Raw genomic sequence first — 21,431 nt, 5'->3', positions numbered from 1 at the left:
GAACATTTTTGCACTGGAGTTTTTTCAAATGAGCAAGTGGGAAGTGATGTCCCCTACAGAGAAAGAAAATCATAATGAGTTCATACCGAAAACCTGCCATGAATGTATGTACATAAGGAAAGTTAAGTGTTTGTAAGCCAAAAAGGGCATAGGAAATGCTGCTGCCCTCCTGGGACCCTACAAAGGTCAGGTGGAGGTGAGGCAAGATTGGTGAGAGACTGGGGTTTCAAGAAGGGTTGGAGAAGGGATCATAAGCTTAAACTCTTCTTTCTTCAGTGGCAAGACAGAAATAATTGATTTTGGTCTGGACCAGGTGATAGCTAACAAATATGCCTGGGGAGATAACTTTTCCTAGGGTATCTTTATGTGATGATTTCCTTTTCTTCTCTTTTGGGAATACTTTGGTTTGGCAGTCAGTATTTATATGCTGTGATCACTAGCTTCTGGAAAATAAGAATCATAGCATCTTTGAATTGAAATGAACTCAGAAATCATTCCATTCACCCCAAATATAAGCAGCACTCTCCACTACAGCATCTCTATCATCATCATCACTAACACTGATGTAGTGCTTTAAGGTTTGCAAAGTGCTTTATGTATATTGTAATTTAATCTTCACAAGAGAATGAAGTGGATGCTATTATTATCTTCTTAACTCATAATTCATAATCTACTTATACATCCTATTTCACTTTTAGACATAGGGTTTATGTGTAATTTTTAGGAAGCTTTTTATTATACTGAACTGAATCTTACCTTCTTATAATTCCACCCCCCATCTCCACTCCCTCCCTATTTCATCTTAGTTTTGACCTCTAGAAATAGAAGACGTCGAATGCTTCTTTCAGATGATGGTTTAAATAAATACTTGAAGACAGTTACCATATCTCCCATAAGTCTTCTCTTAAAGATATTTTAAAGATATCACATTCTTTCATTCTATCTCTTTCCCTCATTTTTGTTGCCTTCTTTTGGGCATGCTCTGCTTATCGAGCCTTAGCATCTAAAGATTCTGGGCACAGAACTGAATGTGATACTTTCAGATGGGGCTTTACAAGGGCGAAATGCAAAAAGTGTCAGAATCCTGGCTCTGTCACTAACTCAGAGATGCTAAACAAGCTATTGTCTTCTCTGGACCTCAGTTTTCTCATCTTTAAAATGAGGGGTGTTGGACTAGAAAATTCAGGGCTTCTTAAACTTTTTCCATTTGTAACTCCTTCAGTTCTTCTTAAACTGTGGGTCCCAACCCCATATCCACATTTTAAGAAGCTAGTAGATGACTCCCAAGATTCCTTTCAGCTCTAGATCTCCAATCCTACAGTCTTCCTCATTCTAAGATTACCTTATCTATTTTGGATGTCTTCTCATAGTACTGATTCAAACTAAAATCCCAAGAACAATTTCACACAAATTGTTTTCTAACTATCATTTTATTGTAATTAATTTTTAAAAACTCAAGTGCAAGGATTTCTACTTATACTGGAGTAAGACAATGGAACCAAATAGTCTCCTATACCTTTTGAGTAAGTTGCGAAGGCTAGAGAGAAGGACTGAACCTGTGTTTTCATTGCCATCAGGAACTCTCAGGTGAGGAACCTCCTCCGCACTTTTTGTGCAACTTAAGAGAGTTGGCTTAAGCACTGAGAAGTGATTCATCACCTCACACCTAGACTACTGCAATAGCCTGCTGCTGGTTTTGCTTGCCTCCTGTCTCTTCTCACTCCAATTCATCCTCCAGTTCAGCCACCAAAGTCAATTTCCTAAAGCGCAGATCAGACAGTGTCACTTCCCTAACTCAATGAACTCCAGTAGCTCCCTGTTGGCTACAGATCAAATATAAATTGCTCTGGCATTCAAAGCCCTTTATAACGTAGCCCCTCGTGCCTTTCCATTTTTCTTACACATTACTCCCTAACACATACTCTTTGATCCAGTGACATTGGTCTCCTGGGTGTGCCGTGAACCAGACACTGCATCTCATGTCTCTGGGGATTTTCTCTGACTGTCTCCCAGGCCTGTAATGTTCTCCTACCTCATCTCTCTCTAGTGGCTTCCCCAGCTTCCTTTAAATTTCCTTTTCAACAAGAAACCATTCCCAAGCCTTCTTAATTCCAGTGCTTTCCTTCCTTCAATTGCTGTCTATTTTTTTTCTGTGTGACTGAAGTGAGTGCTGTGGAGAGCTTAGAACTTGGTCAGGCATCAAAGACACCAAGGTCATCCACTGCATCCCGGGCCATCGCCAGCTATCTTGACTTTGGTCCTGCCACTGAGCTTCGATGACTCGGGAAGAGACTCAGGCTGACAACTTTGTGCAACTCAGCCTCACTTAAATGCAATTCTTGCACAAGTCAAGACATCACCCATGATGTTGTTGATACTCTTCAAAAATGAAGGAGGAGCAAGAATTTTTCCTATATGTGGCTTATTTGCACATATTTGGTTACTTGATATCTTTGTACTCCTCTCAGGGCAGGGACTGTCTTTTGCCTCCTTTTGAATGCCCTTCACTTAACACAATGCTTGTCATAAAATAGGCACTTAAATAACATTTATTGACTCACTGACTGACTTGTCTAGGATGACACAGTCAGTATGTGTCAGAGAGGCAGCACAGAAACCCAGGTCTTCTTTGCATAGAGGCCAGCTCTCTATCTATCATACCATGCTGCCTCTAGCAATAAAGAAATTATTGTTAAATAGTTCTAAGTTGAATAACAAGAACCTTTAGAAACTTTATTTACCCTTTATCCTAGTCCAATGTTTGACATAGATTCAGTGTTTAATAAGCATTTTTGCAATGAATGAAATTGCAAAATAATAACAATAATGATATTTGCATAGCACTTACTATGTGCCAGGCACTGTGCTAAGAGCTTTACAATTATTTTCTATTTTGATCCTCACAACAACATTGAGAGGTGGGTGCTGTTATTATTCCCATTTTACAGATGAGGAAACTGAGGTAAACAAGGGTTAAATGACCTGCCCAGGGTCAAATAGCTAGTAATGTCTTGATTTGAACTTAGGTCTTCCTGACGCCAGTCCCAGTGTTCTATCTACTATCCACTGACATGTGAGAGGCTACTAATGAAGAGGGGTTGGCTACCCAATACTATTAAATTACGTGACTTGAATCCGCCTAATCAATGGGTTTTCCCCTTATATTAAGTCACAGGTTCACTGAGGGAGAAGGGACCTTAGAGATCACACATTCATAGGATCTCAGTTCTGCCACTTAATAAGCTGTGTGATGCTCTGTAAGTCATTTAACTTCCCTGAATTTTAGTTTTTTCATCCAGAAAATGAAGATAATGTTGTGAGGAAAGTACTGAAAGAACTGGCAGAAATGATTGTGGAACCATTGTCAGTAAAAAACAACAACAACAACAACAACAACAACAAAACAAAAAAAACCAAAAAACCAGGAAAGACACCATGAACTTTGAGAAGGGCAAATGTCCTAATTTTCAAAAAAGACAAAAGAACAGAGTCTGCAAACTATAATAATAGCAGCTAGCATTTATGTAGTGCTTTAAGGTTTGCAAATCACTTTAATATGTTATCTCATTTGATCCTACTATGATCCTGGAGGGTAAGGTGCTACTATTATTCACATTTTACAGATGAGGAAACTGAGGCACAGAGAGGTTAAATGGCTTGGCCAGAGTCACATAGCCATTAAATCACAAAATTAGGATTCAAACTTAGGCCACCCATAGGACAGCAAGCTTGCTTTCTAGGAAAACTCTAGGTGAGATCATTAATGAAATGGTTGACGAACATCTGGAAAGAGAAGCAACTATTATAAAGCGGCATGGTTTCATCAAGAACAGGTCACAGCAGATTAAAATGATTTTTTTGATAGGATTACTAAACTAGTAGTGGGTGAGGGGAATACTGTGGATATAGTTACCTTGAATTTAGCCACATTTTTGTTAAAATATCACCTAATATTCTTGTGGGGGAAATGTAGAAATGTGGAGGTGGGTTCAGAACTGATTGGATGGTCAGCCTCAGAGAGGCCTCCAGTGGAGTGTTTCTAGATCTGTGCTTGGACACATACTCTATGGCATTTTTATCAATGACCTGGATAAAGATGGCACACTTATCAAATCTACAGATGGAACTAAGCTGGGAAGGATAGTTGACATACTGGGTGAGAATCAAGATCCGAAAAGATCTTAGGAGGCTACAGCACTGAGCCAGGTCTAATACAACCAAATTCAATGGTGGCAAATGCATTTCACTAGAACATAGTTAGACAACTGTTGTCTTTATTGGCTAGGCAATGGGGTTAAGTGACTTGCCCAGGGTCATACAGCTAGTACGTGTTCTGTGTCTGAGGCTGGCTTTGAACTCAGATCCTCCTGAATCCAGGGCCAGTGCTCTATCCACTGCGCGACCTAGTTGCCCCCAACAACTGTTGTCTTAAACATAACTTGGGGGGGTATTAGTTGACTGTAAGCTCAAAATGAGTCATCAGTGTGATGGGGGCAGGTATAAGAGCAAAGGTGGTCTTGGGCTGCACTATAAGAGACTAAGCTTCCAGGAAAATGAAGGAGGTAATAGTTCTTCTGTCAGATCTCATTCAGAGTATTAGGTTTAATTTTGGGCAACCCAGAATACTGATAAGCTGGAGAGCAACTGGATTGGTGAAGGGTTTTGAGTTGATATAATATGAACATCTATTGAAGGCACTGGGGATGTTCAGTCTGAAAAAATGAGAACTGGTAGTAGTGTGGGGAGATTCCCAATAATGTCTTCAAATATGTGAAGGGTTATCATATGGAGTGGGGATTAGGCTTGTTCTGTTTTCTGTTTTTCTGTTCTCTGATATGACGCCAGAACCAGTTAGCGATGAAGATAAGTTTGTCAAGAGGCACATTTTGACTTGAAATCAAGAAAAACTCTTAGAACCATTCCAAAGGGAGATGGGCTACTTCCCAGGGTAATGGGTAACCTCTCTGGAGTTCCTGCAGGAAGAGGTTGGATGACCACTTGTCAGGGATGTGGTAGTGGGGATTCTCTTCACGTATCGCTTAGATTAGTTGACTATTGAATTCCTACCAACTCTTGGATTCTGCGACTCTGACTTTTATCTTTTACCAAGCCTAGGGTGGTAGGGGGGATGCACAGTCTTTCACGATTCAATCATTCCCCAACTCTGTCAAGTGATTATCAAGGTAGATGAACAATCATTTTGCCACTGCCATTAGTGTTTAAGGTGATTTTTCAGTCCCCATCTGGTATCACAGTGCATATGTCTCTTCCACATTTTTAAAGTCCATCTGAAGAATTTGCTATATTTTTTTTAATAAATGGTATAAGGAAATAGCACATTACCCTTTAAAGTAACTGTAAGTTTTTGATATGCCATGTGTATGTCTAATGAGCTATCATATTAGAAATGAAAAATTGCCCCAGGCTATACTGGCTAGCCATTTATTTAAACTGCCGAGACGACCCATTCATAAGGTCTACTCATAATTATTATTCAAGATCTAATAGTTCCAAATAGAAATGGCTAGCAGTCATGAGCCTTTACAATGACCCCAGGCTTGGTTAAAAACAAAAACAAAAAAAAGACCTTAAGAATTGGCTTCATGTTTAATGTGTGCAAATGTTGAGTAAGTCAGGATCCCTGATAGGAAGTACAATAGTGTGAATTTTAAACTCTACGGACATTCAAGAAAGTTATTTTGTTAACAGATACTAATAACTAATGAAAGAAGAGTTCAGTTCAAATTACTAGAACTGATGAAAGAATTATAAATGAAGCTCTATTTAAATCAATGTAGTAATTGTTCTTCCTTCCTAAGTATCTTAGCCTCAGCATATAAGTGAAGATTGATCAATGTATTCATTAGTTAAGGTTTTACTTATATTGGCAGTGCTAGTCATTTATTTATTTGAACTAAGCTCTCATGCTTATTAGCACCTGCTAATAAAAGATAATGCTCTTGGGTTTCACAAATCCAAGTGAATTTTGTGTTTTCTATCAGAGAAAATGGTTGTAATGAACACATAAAACCCTGCTTAAATGAAACTATAAATGGTCATTCAAAAGAACTAAATAGTATCCCAATTGATAAATTGCTGATTATTTATCCCTGTTTCTAGATATTAGCTGAATTTATACATAATATCTATTTAAATCCTGGACTGATAAATAGCAGACCAGCTGTTTGGATTATCTCATAACCTTTGTGCAGGACCTCAGATTCGACAGATTGTTAGACATAACAATTTAGCTACACTGCAATTGAACCATGAAGTGTAAAGGGGACAGAGCTGAAGGATTTCTTTTCCTTATTTAAAGAGTAATAATAATAACTATTATTATTATTTTTAATGCAAACCTTATTGTTATTGTTGTTGTTGTCCTTCGTTTTTGAAGAGGATCAAAATGACATCATTATGCTAGAGTCAAGTTTTAGTTTGTCCGACTGTGGCTGATCAGACCAATATGAACGCTGAATGTTCTACCACAGGTCAGGAACAAATAGTCTGTGTGAACCTTTGGGGTGGATTCTGTAAATTTGATTATGTTGCATTTCTCTTGAGCTATTTCAATTCTGCTTTGCTCATAGAGTGCAGAACCTTTTCTGATGTGGGCACACCATACTGAGTGGTCCTGTGCCACTGTCTCCCACGTCACACAATCAATTCCAAAGTTCTTAGGAGAGACCTTAAACCATTATATGAATAGCCAGAAGTAATAGTCTGTTATCATTATTATTATTACTAGCATTCATATAACATTTAAATGTTTGCATTTTATCTTCACAAAAACATAGGTGCTATCATTATCCCCATTTTACTGATGAGGAAACTGAGGCAGACAGAAGTTAAGTGATGCCTAAGGTCACACAAACAATAAGTGTCTGATGCCAGATTTAAAGTTAGGTTTTCCTGACTCTGGGCACAGTTCTAAGTATGTGGAAAGAAAAAGATGAAGAAGGAAGAGAGAGATATATGATGTATAATACAGAAGTGTGTGTGTGTGTGTGTGTGTGTGTGTGTGTGTGTGTGTGTGTGTAGGGGTCAAACTGGCTGTTTCTTCCAGGTTCCTGCCATGCCTTCATAAATACCATAGTAATGTTAGCCTAGGCAGAACATAAGGCTATCAAATAGAAAGAATTATGTTGAGAAACTGACTAGCATTGTGAAATCAAAGCTAGAGTAATTAGCACCTATACAATCAATACTAGTATTACTGTATAATTTTGGCATAGTAAAGTGTACAGAAACAGTTACAGAAAACGTACCCCCCCCCAAAAAAAAACAAAGCCACAGTACAATTTTAACAAAGTATAAGGCTTATCTTCCCAAGGCAGCTATAGAAAGATTAATAACTTCTCATCAACAAGGAGAAAGAAAATTGATAGATATTTTTAGAGCAAATGATAAACAGATTAAGAATTTACAGATACATGTAACAAACAACCCTCACTTTTGGCTGGCATTAGGTATATACTGCTGGACTCACTGAATGTAGCTAAAAGTAGTTTATCTCCAAATAGAATCTATGAATAGCTAAGAACCAAGAGTAGAGTCATAAGGCACTCCCTAGATGTCCACATGAACTACACCAACAATCTGTTGACAAAGAAGGGTAAAACAAACAGCTGAAACTTGCAGATTTGTTTATAGAAATGGAAGGGTTTACAATGATGATTCAGGATCACATTGTCACCACCAGAAATTAAAGAAGAGTTATTCTTATAGAACTTGCACTTAACAATTAGTACAAATCATAGAATGAAGTGGTGGATATTGTGTAACATAACTGCAGGTTCCAAAAATATAGAATCTAATGGATACCTAGAGAAACACAATTAGGCATCTAAAGTTATAACCAGAAGTTCACTCTCCTTTCTAAATAAACAGACAAGAAATCTCCATATTACAAATCTCCCCACCCCCAAAAGTATACTTGAGAATTTAGCAAATGAAATGGACTAGAATTGTACCATCGTTAGAGGCACAGCTGTCAACCACAACTGCCCAGATGTAATACTCATCCTTAAAAATTTTAAGAACAATATTCATTTACCAAACAGAGTAATCACAACTACATGGAATAGTAAAAGACTTTCAAAATATGGAGACCTACAGAAGAAATTAAAACTATGTGGGAAGAGGACAAAGTCTTTGTCATCCCTGTTGTCCTATCTGTTCCTGGAGTTTGCTGAAGATGCATTTAGTGACCGACTACAGAAGATGGGCTTTCATGCCAATATACTTATTCAGCCACAAAGAATGGTCATTTTAATTTATCTGCACAATAACATGTGGATAATTTAATATAAATTAATATTAGCAGCAACTTGTCTTTAAATTGTTTTTGAGCATCATCAGAAAAGATAATTATGAGATGTTGCTGCTGATAACAATAAGAACTCACATTTATATAGTATTTTAAGATTTACAAAGCACTATACATATACATACATATGTGTGAATGTATGTATAAATGTATTATGTATATTTACATATATATTCTTTCATTTGATCTTTGCAACAATACTGTGAGGCAGATGCTATTATTATCTTCATTTTACAGATAAGGAAACTGAGGCTCAGAGGGGTTAAGTGACTTACTATCTATGTGGCTCTGGACAAGTGATTTAATCTTTCTGGGCCCCAGTTTCCTCATCTTCAAAATGGGGCATGAGGGTTGAACCTGATGACTTCTAAGGTCCTTTCAAACTCTAAATCTATGATCCTATGACTTACCTAGAATCACATAGCTAATAAGCATTTGAGGTGGGATTTGAACTCAGGACTTCTTAACTTTAAGCCTGGCAATCTAGCCACTATACCATGATGCCATGTATCTACATTTGCGTGGATATATGTATATGATGTTAGATATCCACACATACATACAAAAATATATATATACATACAAAAAGAATATCATGCATATATTAAAGAAAAGGTACTAGAAATAGCAGTTAAAAACAATCTTATGCAGACTCCATCAGCTCACATAAATGCCAGTTCTTCTGTTATGACCCTTTGATAATTAATTGCAAAAAAACAGGCTCCCCCCCTGGTTCCCTAGATCAAAGGAATCACACTCAACTGCCATGTCAGCTTACAGAACCATGGAACTTTGCGAATTACAATTCCTGAAAAACTAGTCCTTGAAGATTGAAGTGTTCATCCATTAATCAAAAGATGATTCTTACTCTGGCTTTATATGTAATATAAACATTTGCAGCATTATTGATTTATGCCTGAAACGTGACCATGAAATAGTACAAAGAAATATTTCCTTTTTCATAAGCTATCCAAAAAAAAATTCATGACCCACTTATTAACAAATCCCTCATATCCCTATCATTTCATATGATTGCCAGGAAGGAGTATTGAGTTTTTTCTTTATTGAAATGCTCTCCATCAGGGCAGCATAGTAGAGTAGGAAAAAAATAAACCAAAGAGACAGAGATTAAAAATATTTGGTTTGAATCTCAGATCTGATGCTTACTAGACCGTGGCTTAGCCTCTGAGTTCTAGTTTATTCATGCACGAAATGGAGGTAACAATATTTACACTATTTTCCTCAAAAGTTTGTTCTAAGTAAAGTGTTTATAAAGTACTATAGAAACATGAATAATCCTTTTTAATATTAAAGAAAAATGCCAAAAGAAAAATTGCTTTTTTAGTAAAATCATTAATTCTGTGATATAAATCTTGTTTAGTTACTGAGGGGCATAACGGATGCCCAAACTGGGCCTGGAGTCAGGAAGACCCGAGTTCAAATCTGGCCTCATACATTTACTAGCTGCATGATCCTGGGCAAATTATCTAATCTCTATCAGTTTCCTCAACTGTAAAATGGGGACAACAATAGCACTTTAATCCTAGGGTTATTGCTATGAAGATCAAATGATATAATGTTTGTAAAGCACAGTGCCTGGCACACAGAAGGCACTTAATAAACACTTGTTTCCTTTCTTCCTTATAGTAAATATGATTGACAACTAATATTTCTGAGTTAGATTTTGCATAATCATAAAAGGATATAGAGGATATATCTTTCTACTAAATTTATCAGAATCTTCCCTGAAAGAGCTAAGTAAATATTATGCTTGAAAAAATGAATTCACAATATTATGAATTTGCAGCAGCTGTTTGTCCACTTTCCCAATGAAGATTTTAAGGAAGACGTGGACATTTCTGAAGGGGATATTCTAAAATCAGGAAAAAGTTAGGGTCATAGAATGGTAAAGGCGACAGGGACTTTAGAGATTATCCAACCAAGATCTCTTATTTTACAGATTAAAAAAACAGGTCCAGAGAGTTGATGTAACTTTCTAAAGATCACAGTTAATTAGTAGCAGAGCAAGGATCCAGGTATCCTGGGTCCCAGTTCATTGTGTTTTTGTACTCTCCCCGCCATGCTGCAAAGAGAGTATGAGTATGAGGCCTGCATAAACTTAAATTGTGTAATGAATAACAGCATGATTCATCAGTCAGCAGACTTGATCGACTAAAGTGGCTTTTGTCTCAATTGTTTGGTCAACCAAGCATCTCGAGGGACACACATAGTGTAAAGTGGGGAAAGCTGGCAAAGAGCACCATCTACTTGTTCCTTGACTGCCCTGAGAAGTTTCTGCCTTCTCATCCCTTTTTGGCTAGTTCCACTCTGCACAAGCAGGCGATGAAGTAATTGCATCCTCTGAGACATCATCTGTCAAGATGAGGAAAATCAGAAGCCATCACCCAGTAGATGAATCATAGCAGATCTCTAAAAACTACTAGCTACCCCATGTTTAAAGACCATGGGGTCTTTAAAGCTAGTTTTTCTAAAAATACAAATCAAATCTAGTCAATTCTTTAAGATGTGCAGAGGGCAAGCAAAATAAATGAAGAAAGGAATTTTCTCTTATATGATCTCTTATAGAAGTATTTATTGAAAAAATAAAATCAGAAAGAGCACATTGAAATGCCTGCTTACTGTAGAAAGAACCTTCCTGTGTTGAATCCATTAGAAAATTGCCCAAGAATAGTCTTTGTGAAAATATTTTCCTTCTTCTCTTTCTCATGTCAGCATTTCCACAGGTTATCTGGTGCATAAGTGACTTGTGCTTAGTTAGATTGGTTGAACAGAATTCACTAATATAACAGACCTTATTTTCTGCCGTCATATTTTTTTTTCATGGTAATGACACCTCCAAAATATTTATGTACTCTGTTCCAGACTGTAATTTATGGTGTAAGGATCCTTAATCGTCTTGAGTTCAAATGAAATAATGTTTGTAGTGCTTAGTCCGTGGCTTAGAACATAGTAGATACTTAATAAATGCTTGTTCCTTTCCCTTTCCTCCAAAGTAACAACCTGAAAACTGATAGTTTGAAAACAAAGAATAAAACAAAAAAATCTCTTCAACTATCCTTTTATTTTCAGTATTTTCCTAAACCAAGCCAAAGATGTTTCACCATTACCTGACTCATCTCAAAAAGTATAGTTTCTTTCCTTTGCTTCCTAATTGCTTCAAATGATTAGAAACAATGTTCATTATTCACACTGAAACATTACCTACAAAAGCCATATCCATGAGATGAAGAATGCCAAATGCCTCTTTACTTACTGTACTTAAAAGTGTCAAAGTAGTTATGGGCTTTCTCCTCTCTTCTCATGTAAACCTTGACAAAATCTCTCCAAAGTTGTGTATAATTTTCAGTTAGTACATAGTAAAGTGGAAAATTGAAACATTTACCTCTATTATTCACACTAAGAATAAACAACTACTATAGAAAAGGGCAATATCATATATTCTAGAATGTACTCTAGGATTAGCGATGTACAATAACCAATTTCTTCAGATCATGAAGCACTGTAGATTTAGGGCTGGAGTGGGTCCTAAAGGAAATCTGGTTCAGCTCTCTCATTTTACACATAAGAAAGCTGAGTCCCAGAGAAGTTGTATGATTCACTCCACACAACATAGTTAATGAACAGAAGAGTCAAGATTTAAACCCCAATATTTTTACTTCAAATCCAGTACTTTTACCACTAGGTGGATCAGGTGATGCAATGGATATGGCGCTAGATCTGGAATCAGGAAGACCTGAGTTTGAATCATGCCTGCCTCAATAATTATTGGCTCTGGGATCCTGGGCAAGTCACTTCATCTTTCTCAGCCTCATTTCCTTCATATGTAAAATGAGGATAATAATATCACCTACCTTATAGGGTTGTGATGAAGATCAGGTGAGAACATACAAAGCACTTTGCTTAAAGTACTATGTAAATGCTAGTTATTAGTAACAATTATAATGGTAACTATCATCATCATCATCATCATCATCATCATCATCATCATCATCATCCCAAATCATTTTTGTCAGCTCAATCTATCACTTTTCTTCTATAGATTGATGCAAATTAGCTAACATGGTTGCTCTTTCACATGCCAAGGATAGTGGGCCTCTGCAAATGTTTAGTTCTTCCTCTTGCTTCTTTCTTTCTTTTATTAACTCAGTAAGTTTGCTCATTGAATCAGTGAAGTCTACAAGGTAACCCAAACAAAAAATAAATAAAATAAAAAAAGGCTCTCCAAGATATTTTTTAACATAAAATTGGACATTTTTTCTTGACCTTTGTTGATCACAGCAAATAAACGCCACAGACCATTGTAGTAAAAGAAAACCGACTCAGCAGAACGACCAGTGAGCCAGAAAGAACCTCCACTGGAAAATAATGAGGTGACTCACTTAAACTCTAGCATAATGACTTTTTTCCAGTTTATATATATGCAATATTTATTAATTTTTATAATTGATAAATTTATAATATATTACATATAAATTATAAAATTTATATTTTAATTTTTAATTTTAATTTTTCAATTTTTATGCTCAGAAATGATAATCTGTTATAGACAACACCACGATGTCTTCCTATGGGTTATGGCTGTGAAGTCAGAAAAGATATGATTTCACGTATAAAAAGCATACTTTTTTTCTTTTTTTTCTTTTTTTGCCACAAACACATATGTTTAAATCTATTCAACTGAACCGTTGCTTTGGGGGAATTATAATATGAATCCTTAGTATGCTATACTTCCATTTTTTCTTGGCTAGTTTAAACTTACTGCTCTGAAAGAAAGGTAATGACTTTTATCACTAGACTCAGAATGGCAGTATGGGCAACAGGTCTGCTACTGACTTCATAACTCCCCAAAGAAGAAAACTCATGGTCTCAAACAGACATAATAAGCTTGCTTATCTGCAGAAAAGCAAGTTTTCATTTTAGTTAGAATAATACATTTCACATTTAATAAGATACTCTACAAGAAGATAGACATGCATTTTGAGTGAAGAATGTTTTTTTAAAGGTTTATTACTTGAAGTAACAAAGTTTAATAAAGTTTTATTACTTGAAGTAAAAAAAAAAAGGAGGATAACGTATAATACCAGCCTACCTGACCATAGCAGCCTGCATAGTGAATGAGACTTGGGAAATCCTTTGAACAACTTAATTCTGCAATAGCTTCGGTTTCGCTCACCATCCATCGTACACACTCAAGCTGGCCATTCTAAATGGTGAAAAAGGAAGGTTAGAAATTAAAGTGGTTTTTAATCTGAAAAACTTTTAAGAAAGGGTAAACTTAGCTCTGGAAGAAATCATTTGTGAACAATGGCTTTTGCATGTGGCCTACTTTGTTTACAAGACTCTTAAGTTTGCTTCATGGTCTTGGTCATATTTCATAGCATTCGGAGCCAGAAAAGACATTAAAGAGCAGACAGTCCAACCCTCTCATTTTATAGATTAGTGAACTGAGGCCCAGAGAGGCAAAGAGACTTGCTAAAAATCACTCATGTAGTAAGTGGCAGAGTCAGGATTTATACTGAGATCCTCTGATGCCAAAGCCAGGGTTCTTGCCACTACAACACAAGTGTAGGTAGATATGTGAATGGAGCTGTCCTAGGATCTCTTGCTCCAATGCTTATTCTAATCTTTCTTTAATTTTTATTTTTTTAGCCGGCTGCACAACTTCCATTTAAATAATATTCCTCAAATACTTACAAATTTATGGGCTATTTTTATCATAGATCAGCTATAGCTATAACTTATGGCTTATAGTATGGAAATAAAATATTTCATTATCATTTTTCTTGACAAATATATTTCATTAAGTGCCTATTTTATGGTTTAAAATTTACCAAAGGTTTTTCTACCTACATTGTTATTAAGTATTTAGGAATTCTTTAGAATAGCAAGTGCTGTGATGAAAAGAAAATAATAGAGACTAAACCTGAATCAAATATATGTGTATGTGTGTGTGAATAGGGGGGATATATATGTGCATATACACATGTACGTATGTACTGTATGTAATATATACATGGGCATAGAAATATTTTATATATACATGAACTATGCATATATGTGTGTATATATAAACAAGTATATATGTATGTGCATGTATATATATATGTCTGTGTGTATATGTATACATATGCACACACAGATATACATGTACATAATATCTCTTCCCCCACCCCAATCTCTATTTTTAGGGTATGGATATTTTGCTGTTAACATGTTTTCCTGATAGGGATATTAAGGGGTCTGAAACAACAAACCATAAAAGAGGTCTTCTTTCAGTCTTTTAATTAGAGATTGTTCTTAGGTGAGGAAACAACATTTTCTAACAATCTCAAAGTTTATGTTCACCTTAATAATTATTTATCTCAAGGTTTATATTCACCTCAAAGTTTATATTTACTTTAATAATTATTTATCTCAAAGTTTATATCTCTTTTTATAATTACTCAATGAATTTCACCAGGGAAATGCATTATTTTGTTTTACATGTTAGTGGAACCTGTGAATCACTAATGGAGCTTTGAGTTTACAAGGACCAGGTTCAATCTTGAAGACTTTTCAGTGATAATATTCTTTAGCTTAAGGCAGCTTAGGTGGCACAATAGATAAGAATGTTGGGCCTGAAGTCAGGAAGACTCATCTCCCTGAGTTCAAATCTGTTGTCCTCAGACACTTACTAGCTGTGGGACCCTGGGCAAATCACTTAATCCTTTCTGCCTCAGCTTCCTACCTGTAAAATGAGCTGGAGAAGGAAATGGGAAACCACTACCATATCTTTGCCAAGAAAACTCCAAATGAGGTTACAAAGAGTGAGACATGACCGAACAATAAAATTCTTTAGCTTCAAAATGGTTACTAAATCACAACTGCACTAGCAGTGACTCAGAATGCCTATTTTTGTAATCCATTAAGGTAAACCTTCATAAGGGGCCTACTACGTCCCAAATACTATGCTAAGTGCTGAGAACACAAATAAGAAAAAGAAAGACAGTCTCTGCCCCCAAAGAGCTCACCATTAAACGGAGGTGGGAGGAAACAATACACAAAAGGAAGCTGAAAAGAGGAGAGAAGTGACAGAGGGTACCCGGCAACGGGATATGATGACGAGGATGGTAGAGTCAGAAATAGGTAGAGATGTGATGGCAAATGAAGAGATGACTGGCATTTTGAGCCGTTTGTAGAGGGAGGCTGTAGGAGAAGATCTTTGCTCTGAATTTCAATCTTCCAATCAGAGGGGCAGAAAGAACTAAAAGTACTGATGAGGTGTGTGTAGCAATCTCTGAAGCAATCTCCATGATGGTGAGTTTCCTGGTGATGAATTTATTCTGAGTGGGGAACAATGAAGATGATTGTGGAGTTGAAACCGAGCAGAGCAGCTTGTGGCAAATGAATGCACGAATCATATCATGTATATTTGTTATTGCATTCATTGTTACATATATTTGCTGTGAATCCTTGTTCTGTTAAGTGATGTTAATTTTGATGTGATATGTAATTCCAGATGTTAAGTGTATGGCAGCTGATTTTGAATGGGACTACAAAATTCCCAAACCCCTTTAAGAATGTAACCTGGTACCTCTCTGACACAGAGCAAATAAAGCTTTGACTTTGTCAGGATCCACGTGGGGAAGAGGGATTGAGTAAGCTTTAAAGGAATTGGTTTTGCCTTTTCACCCTAAAGAAAAATATCTTAAAAAGCAAAGCATGGGGTGATCAAGGACACTGGGCACTTGAGCATTTCAGTTTGACTTGATGATCTGAGCAAGAGGCTACAGAGGAGAAGTGGCAGATATGGTTAACCTTTGAGCCACAGACAGGGCTCTAACGTTGTGCCAACCACTTCTCTCTCCCCAGCCCCCAAGGCAGAAGGGATAGTCTGAGGCCATATCTAGAGTAGACTGATTTTTGAGGCCATCCCACAGAGAGCTGATAAGAGTTGGTGATGTGGCTGTCTCTCCTACTCTTCCCCTGCCTCTGTTGCATTCTCCAACATAAAATTATATGGGAAAACACAAACACAAAACAGGAGACCCCTACTGACTCTTCCAGAGGTTCTATGGGCAAAACCATATGGAATTAAGTGCAGAGGGGAAGGCAAAGAAACACCAGGCAACAAGAATCAGACTACTGCAGGTTCTTTGCAGCCCTCCCTGGCTATTTTCCCACTGAATCACTTGAATAACACAAAATATTGGCTGGCTTTGTCATCTGTACACTTGTGTTGACTATATTGTTGACCCAGTCGATATAGTCTCTCCTTTGTAAGCAGGTTGAACTAATTTCTGCAACACAGCAGACCCAGCTGTGTTCTTTTACACCTTCTCCTCCCCTTACTCCCATTACTAACAGCTGTTGTTTCTCTGTGCATGCACTTGTTGCTAATACTACAGTTTAAAAAAAAATTATTGCGATAACAATGATCTCTCACATGCATAGCATGTTATACTTCCTAAATGCTTCCCACATTCATTATTTCATGGGGGACTGACAAAACAAAACAAAACAAAAAATACCAAATTTATATAGACTTAAGGTATATGAAGGGTTATTCTTGCCACAGCCACATGAACTAGAAACGGCAGGTTTTATAAACCCTATTGAACAGATAAGGAAACTGTGACAGAAGTTAAATGATGTGCCCCAGGGGCATGTAGCAAGTTAGTGATACTACTAGAAGTAAATGTCAGAGTCTGTTTTCACCACATCACCTTTTCCAGACCAATAAATGAATAGATGGATAGATGAATGAATGAATGAATAAGTAGCACTATACTTTGATTTTTAGAGATACCCAACCTGATTTCCATACTGCCTGTCTGTATCCAGCAGGCATCTAATGCTACACTTCTTGTGGACCTGGCAAGTAGATTTCACTTCCTTGATAACTCTAATAGCAATAGTTCAGCATTTGAATCAAGAGGGCATTCAATAACGACAAATTGTACAAGCCTAGATTAGGCCTTTCTTGCTTTGGCAAGGACTCTATGAATGACAGAACTGGTCTGTTGCCTTCATATATCTCTTTCTTAATTTGGTGTCCTAATTAATTCTACTTTCTTTCAGCTACCTCAGATCATCTGAGTAGTTTCTAAATCCTTTGTGCAAAATTTGTGTGACTTTCCCAGCACAGCCTTGTTAATTATGTGAAAAAAAAACCACCATCTGGAAAATAAGATTAAAACAAGGTCCTAAATTAGGAGAATTTGGCAAAGGATTTAATTGAGTATTTAAAAGATATCAAAGTCCACCCTTTGATGAATGGGTGTCTTTTAAAGAGTATTCATTTGACTAAGACTGATCAAGAGTAATGAGTTTTCTAGAGTTGTTGGCAGTAGGTCTGAAAGACTTAAAGCCGTATAATTCCAGAAATAATAAACGCACATAAGAATGATTCCATTTATCAAGTCACTTTCACTTAGCAAATAAAAAATTTTCCCCTTCCAATCTATCAAAGTTTTGGAAACACACAACATTTACATGGTGATTACAATGGAAAAATCAAGAAATGTCCTTTCAAAAAGCTTAAAATTTAGACTTATATTAGTATCATAGAGTATAATGATGTAAGTTTAATTTTATGTATGTGACAGTTTCACACTGGTCACAGGCTACTCCTTGTCATTAAGGCCCATATTTTCAACAAGAATATATTTCCAGTAGTGCCACATGATTGCAAATCATACAGTGATGTCCAAAGAGTCAAGAGAACAATAGAAAGATGCACAGTGCACATAAGCAGCTTGCCACATATTATAAGTTACAATTTACACGTCAGAAGTGATGACAATATCAAGGATATATGGAATTGAAAAAGGAGATAGGGCAAATAGGTTATGGGAATGAGGGATGACTGATGTCTTGTGCTGGTATTAACAAATGATTGAAAGTCCTATCAAAAGATCTCCATCCAGCCCAGTCAACGACAACAAATAAAAAACCTTGATCTGGAGAGTTTTTGTGTGTCTATTAAAATAATACAGTACTCCATTACTAAAAGTATGTATGTGTCAATGTCAGTCAGTCAGTCAACAAACGTTTATTAAGCATCTATGATATGCCTGCCACCATGCTAAATGCTGGGTATACAAAGAAAGACAAAAAACACTCCTGGCTTTTGAGAAGCTCACAATCTAAAGGAATCAGGGAATGTGTAACACATCCATAAATCCTCAAGGGATAATTTATGGAAGGACTTAAGTGAGAATCTTACAGGATAAGAAGGCATGGATGGGTTGCAATATATATTGCTAGAAGAAATACCACCATCAGTCAGTCAGTCAAGTCATTTATTAAGACCTACTTATATGCCAGGCACTGTGTTAACAGCACAGGATCCAGAGACATGGACATCCAGATCATATCCCAAACATTCAGATATAGTTTACAAAAATTTATTCCAAGTTACAATTTGCAACAGAAGTTAATTTCATTTTAGTCATAACACAAAAATAAAAATCTTATTTTCTTAACAATGAAGTAACATCAGACATTATACAGTTTTCTAAAATGCTAGAGGGGCATGAATTAAGATAGCCAAAATGGAATTGGATTGATATTCCACAGAGAAAAGGCCTGCTCACAACCTAAGAATCCACATGTTAATAATACATTAACATATTAATTCCACAGAAAAAGGATCTATTCATGACTTACCAGGGGCTTACTCCCACTTAATCATGAAGACAAGCCAGGTTCATTATGAAACACCTGTTCGTCCACTTGGCCTGAAAATTTATGGGGGCAGAACCACGGCTGCAGCCTCCCTCCTCTTAAGTTACTTCACTTTCCCTCATTTGCCACCCTTCCCTACTTCAAAGTAAGCAGTAGTAACTCATATTTCTATCATGTTTTCAGGTTTACACAGCATCTTCCTCAAAATAATGCCAGTGTGGCAGAAAGTGTAGGGAGCATCCCCATTCTATGGATGATCATATTGAAGCTTGGAGAATTGAAGAAAAGGAGATCCTTCTTATGTAAAAGTGCAGTGTCTGTTTAATGGGTATAATGTCATACAAAGTGATCACAGAGTATAGATTTTAAAATCATAAAGGACTTCAGAGAAACTTGCCTCTGGCATTTACTAGCTGGGTGTTCTTTAGTTCTTGATGTCTCATCTGTAAAATGACAGGGTTGGGCTCAATGCCCTCTAAGGTTCCTACCAGGTCTAAATCTGTGTTCATATGATAGTAAGATCACTGAATCAATTCTCTATTTTACACATGGAGTAATTGAGTCCCAGAGTGATTTACTCATGGTCACTCAGCTGCTCAAAGACAGTGGTATTGTAAAAAGTATCATGGTATAGAGTACATGGATGCAGAAGATCTGGGTTCAAGTCTGAAGTCTTCTACTACCTGGGCAATCTTTTGCAAGTCAATTGACCTCTGAGTCTTTATTTTTCTGTTAATATAATATAGAAAAATATATTATTACTCATCTGATATATACTATTTCAGGGAAAGCCAAAGGATTATCATTCTGCAACACCTACAAGAAAAACTTCACTCATTCATTGACTTTCAGTAATGGAAAATATCCATTATTTAATAGAGGTACAAAAGCACTCAAAATCAAGTGTTTTTGGGAATAGTTTGGAGTAGAAGAAATAAAACCATGTAAATTGGAATTGAGTTTTCATGTTTGACTTTCCTTTTCCTTATGAATATAATATATAGATCAGATTCCATTTATAGAGGCATCACTCATAGTCAAAGCAAAAACATCTCTTATGCATTCTTAGGAGTTCAATATGAACTCAAAGATAAGCATACCTTCTACTGAAGAGGAAAAAAATGATCCCTGTGATGGTTTTAAATATTTTTTTTTACCCAAAACAAACAAACCCAAAACAGCTGTACCTCAATTTAAAGAAATACAGTATATAGAAATCAGATTTACCAATGATATACTGGAGAGAGACACAGACAGAAAGACACAGACAGAGAGACACAGAAAGAAATACAGATACAGGGATAAAGGGAGAGGCAAAAGGAGAGAGGCAGGAGGAGGAGAAAGGGAGAGAGAGAGGAAGAGACAGAGAGAGAGCAAACATGAATTAAAGAGTAAACTCCTTGTGAGTAGGGATTACTTGGTTCTTTGTACTTGTATCCCCAAACACCTAGTACAGTGCCTGGCATATAATAGGCACTTACAGAATGTTTTTTTCATTGATTGAATGTGTATGTTTGTGTTTTTCTTTTTACAGAAATACTCATGATTTGTGGATTGATATGGATTCTCCCTCATCTAATCAGTTTTCAACCTCTTCTTGTCCCTTTAATAACTGATTTGGCTTAGGTTTTAATGGCCAAAATAAAATCCATCATTTGGTGACCAATCTATATTGCTTAACTAGGCTAGCCTGAGGACAACATATACACAATCCATTGCTATGCTCTTCCCAGTTTGGAAGATACAGCCACAGCCTGCCTGAACTCCTCTGGCAGAGCCTTCTAGAATCCAGAGCTATATTTACACAAGACAGTAGAGTAGCACTTTTAGTGGATACTTTGCTTTATAAAAGGATTCATAATAGAACGTATTTAAAAAGCAGACTCCCTGGTAACTTTAAATAAGATTAATTTTTTAAATTCAATTTACAAACTGGTGCTGTAGTATAGGGTATGTTTGTAATCTCTACTTTCAGGGAGGCTGAAGCTGATGAATCTTTTGAATTTGGGAGTTCTGAGTTACAGTGGGCTAAATCTATCAGGTGTCTGCACTAAGTTTGGCATTAATATGGTTAGCCCTCAGGAACCGGGAGTAGGGGGACAGCATCAGGTTGCCTAAGGAAGAATGAATCAGCCAAGCTCAGTAAAGTAGCAGGTTAAAGCTCTTATAACTGAAGTTGAACCAGGATGGTGAGTAGACCTTGCACTTCCAACCTGAGCAAGATGAGTCCAGGTCTTTCTTCCTTCCTTCCTTCCTTCCTTCCTTCCTTCCTTCCTTCCTTCCTTCCTTCCTTCCTTCCTTCCTTCCTTCCCTCCCCCCTTCCTCCCTTCCTCCCTCCCCCCTTCCTCCCTTCCTCCCTCCCTCCTTTTTTCTTTCTTTCTTTCTTTCTTTCTTTCTTTCTTTCTTTCTTTCT

General features: G+C 36.7%; 1 protein-coding gene across 1 annotated transcript in view; it reads right to left on the bottom strand.

Annotated features, from left to right (window-relative positions):
- The window catches only part of SNCAIP (synuclein alpha interacting protein), a 212,898-nt gene that overhangs the window by 23,182 nt on the left and 168,285 nt on the right, over positions 1–21,431 (bottom strand). Inside the window, exon 6 of the mRNA XM_027874875.1 lies at positions 13,440–13,553. Within this exon, the coding sequence (XP_027730676.1) occupies positions 13,440–13,553 (114 nt within the window). The remainder of the gene's footprint in view (positions 1–13,439; positions 13,554–21,431) is intronic.

Source organism: Vombatus ursinus, unplaced genomic scaffold, assembly GCF_900497805.2.
Source record: "Vombatus ursinus unplaced genomic scaffold, bare-nosed wombat genome assembly UNPS02014807.1, whole genome shotgun sequence".
Lineage (NCBI taxonomy): Eukaryota > Metazoa > Chordata > Mammalia > Diprotodontia > Vombatidae > Vombatus > Vombatus ursinus.
Note: the sequence above shows the minus strand (reverse complement) of the source record. Positions and strands in the feature narration are given on the sequence as shown.